At 45.8% G+C, this 3,842-nt stretch overlaps 1 protein-coding gene across 1 annotated transcript in view; it reads right to left on the bottom strand.

Annotated features, from left to right (window-relative positions):
• Positions 1–3,842, bottom strand: part of TBX21 (T-box 21) — a 70,545-nt gene that overhangs the window by 2,307 nt on the left and 64,396 nt on the right. Inside the window, exon 5 of the mRNA XM_015412430.1 lies at positions 1,443–1,504. Within this exon, the coding sequence (XP_015267916.1) occupies positions 1,443–1,504 (62 nt within the window). The remainder of the gene's footprint in view (positions 1–1,442; positions 1,505–3,842) is intronic.

Below are 3,842 nucleotides of genomic sequence, written 5' to 3'. Positions count from 1 at the left end.
GAAAAAAGGCAGAGACCCCACTACAATTGTGTTTACCCTTTTCACTCCTGGGGCTAAGTTCTGAAAAGATGAAGTAATTACAACTGATCTCCAGACTACATTGATCAGTTTCCTTGGAGAAAATGGCTGCTTTGGAGGGTGGACTCTCTGCCATTATAGCCCACTGAGGTCCCACCCCTCTCCAAACCCTGCCCTTCCCCAGGCTCCACCTCTAAATCTCCAGGAATGTCCCAACCTAGAGTTGGCAACCTTAATGCAGGGGAGGGACAAAAACTCTTCCCCAGCACAACTGCCCCAATCCATATAAGACACTTTCCACAACTGTGGCTGCTTTGGTTACTGCTTTTCTCTTTTCAGCATAAGGTATTCCTCATTCTCCCCCCCCCCCATTATGATAATCGTACAGTTATTATTCTAAAAGGAAACAAAAGGTAATGATTGAAGCCTCCTCTCCTGACACTTGGAACAAAGACATATTAAGGCAGAGGTTCCCAGCCTGATGAAAGTGGGTACCATGGCACCTGCCTGTCAAGTGTTTTTAGAAAGCGGGCAGGCCTTTTACCCTGCAAGGTTACTGATTGCCCACTGGAAACTGGATTGGCTGTGCAGATATTTTTTTAAAGTTGCTTTTGGCAGCAGCTGCCACCAGAGCAGAAAGATCTTAACTGTGTGACTGAAGGTCCGTGCTGGCAACCATTTTGTGGCTGGCTCTGCCTCCCCTGGCAGCCATTTTTATGACACCCAGGGTTCATTTCCTGCAGGAGCGCACAGGAGCGAAGCTCCGGCAGTAAAGAGCCAAGGGGGCAGGCACATGCAACAAGCCCCACCCCCTGCTCCCAGCAGCCCTCAGTCAGAGCAAGAAGCAGCCAGGTAAGTTGCAGAGCCCCCCCCCCCCGGTCCAAGACAGTCCAGTGGCACCTTTAAGACCAAGTTTTATTCAGGTACAAGCTCTCCCTCCTCTGCGAGGACAGATCTGCACATTCCTCCCCCCCTCCCCCAATAGCTAGCAATCCAAAACAGTCCAGTGGAGCCTGAGCGGTGGGTGTTGCCTTCTGACACACTTCCAGTGATGTCAGGGGGTGTTGCATATGTAAATAAGTTATGCTAATGAGTTATGCTAATGAGCTATGCTAATGAGCTCCTGCACCTCTTTTTCTACAAAATGACCCCTGATGACACCTGTTTTGTGGCTACGCCCACCATTCTATTAGAGAATCCCAAAGGTGCCTGTAAGCTCAAAAAGGTTGGGGACCTCTGAACTAAGGATTAATTCAGGCTCCCCCACAAATGGGAAATAATAATTAGGCTAGGAGGCAGAAGCTGTTTCAAAACAATGAAGGGGAGGAGGAGAATTTAACGGGAGAGTAGCCCTGCTAAGAGGATCCACTGTCTACTAAACGCTTAGACAATTAGGAGAGAAGATGAGTGGAAGAGAGACTCACGAATCAAAGTTATCCCGGAAGCCCTTGGCAAAAGGATTGTGGTCTATCTTCAGCTGGGTAATCTAGAGGGAGAAAGAATGGAGAAAGTGATGGATGGCTACCAAGACATACATATATGTCATACCCCTGTGCACTTTCAAATCTCCCCACCCTCGTGCTTTACATTCCAGTGTCTCCACTCCTCTCTGTGCTTGTCTCCCACTGCTTGAGGGGCCATGGCTCTGCTTTGGCATGCAGAAGGTCACAGGTTCAGTCCCCGGCATCTCCAGTTACAAGGATCAGGTGGTAGATGACATGCAAGAGCTCTGTACCTGATATCTTGGAAAGCTGTTGCCAGTCAGAGTAGACAGTCCACTCCTCACCTCACCTCTAAGCTGAGTTAATGTGAGCTAGCTCACAGTTTTTTAGCCTCCAGCTCACACATTTTTGTCTCAGCTCAAAAAGGATGGCTCCAGAGCAAACTGATTTATGCAAGCAGCCAAATTGCTCGCTCACAACTTTAATGCCAGTAGCTCACAAAGTAGAATTTTTGCTCACAAGACTCCACAGCTTGGGAGCATTGGTCCTCACCTTGGTCAACCAAGGGTCTGACTCAGTATGAGGCAGTTTCAGGGTTCAAGCGCCGTGATGGAGTTTGAATACAGACCCAAGGAGAGAAAAATGCCTGTGCATGGATCGATTTGCAGACGTTGCATGTAAGTCATGTCTAATACATAATGCTTTGTTTCAGACTTCTGTCCTCCACGTCTTATGGCAATGTTGCGTATTATATGTGTCATCCTACTAATTGCATTGACTCCCAGTGTGTAAGCTCTGACCTGGGTGGCCCAGACTAGCCCGAGCTCATCAGATCTTGGAAGCTAAGCAGGGTCGGCCCTGGTCAGTATTTGGATGGGAGACCACTGAGGAAGTCCAGAGTCGCTATGCAGGGGCAAGCGATGGCAAACCACCTCTGAGTGTCTCTTGCCTTCAAAACCCTACTGGGTCACCATAAGTCAGCTGTGACTTGACAGCACTTGACAGACACACGGATTGCCCCCCGACCTGGATGTCCCAGGCTAGCTTGATCTCATCAGATCTTGGAAGCTAAGCAGGGTCAGCCCTGGCCAGTATTTGGATGGGAGACCTCTCGGGGGTAGAGCATTTGCTTTGAATACCGACGGTCCCAGGTTCAATCTCCAGCGCCTGCAGCTAAAAGGATCAAGTAGCAGGTGATGCGGAAGACCTCTAGTGGAGACCCTGCAGAGCTGCTACCAGTCAGAGCAGACAACACCCATCTTGGCAGGCCAAAGGTCTGATACGGGTGAATGTAGTTCCACGTGTGTTTTCATGTACCAAAGCCAGGTTTTGCTGTATACTCAGGAACTGTACTCCTGAATGGTTATGGAGCAGCTGATCTGGTGCTCTTGGCATCCCCTCCTGATAAAGGGACCATTGACATTCTTGGGTTGCCAACATCCAGGTGGGGCCCGGACTTCTCCCAGAATCACAACTGATCTCCAGGCTACAGACATCCATTCCCCCTGGAGGAAGCGCCCTCTTTGGAAATGAACATTTTACCTAGATGGATGTTTTTATTTCAAACTATTCCTGTATTACAAAATCAAAATTTGTTTAAAGACTTAGACCGGATGACATCCAAGTTTATATGGCAAGGGAAAAGGGCACGGATAAGATTGAAAATGCTACATGATGTAAAAGAAAGAGGGGGGGTTGGCATACTGAATTGGTTACTGTATTATAGAGCTGCAGCATTAGTATGGATTAAAGAATGGATTACTTTAGGAGATATGAGACTTTTAAAAATTGAGGGCCATGATTTACTGTTAGGATGGAATACTTTCCTGTGGTATGAAAAAGGCTCTCAAAAATATTTTAAGCAGCATTGGCTGAGAGCAGCATTACTAAAGGTTTGGGATCCTATACATAAAAACTTTTATATTAAAATATCAAGACTGATTATACCTTTAGAGGCATTTACTTTACCCAATGTATATATGGGAGAAGAAGCGTTAAGATACCAGGATATTTTGGATAAAAAAGACAATCTTAAATTACCAGAACAATTATCCTGGTGGAAGAAAGCGCAACTGGAATCGATATATTTGAAGGATAAGAAACAAGAGTTTAATAATAAAATAACTGAACTGGAAGAAATTGTCTTAGCAGAAAACAAAGTGATAAAGAAAATATATAAGATCTTATTGGATGATGTGATGGTTGATGAAATAGTGGGGGGGGAAATGATTGTATGGGCCCAGAATATAGGCCACAATATTAATTTAGAAGAGTGGGAGCAGATTTGGATGAAGAATATAAAATTAACTAATGCTGTGTCATATAAAGAGAACATGTATAAGATGTTTTATAGATGATATACTACACCAGATAGATTAGCTA

This window comes from Gekko japonicus, unplaced genomic scaffold (assembly GCF_001447785.1).
Source record: "Gekko japonicus isolate JY-2015 unplaced genomic scaffold, Gekko_japonicus_V1.1 scaffold8, whole genome shotgun sequence".
Lineage (NCBI taxonomy): Eukaryota > Metazoa > Chordata > Lepidosauria > Squamata > Gekkonidae > Gekko > Gekko japonicus.
Note: the sequence above shows the minus strand (reverse complement) of the source record. Positions and strands in the feature narration are given on the sequence as shown.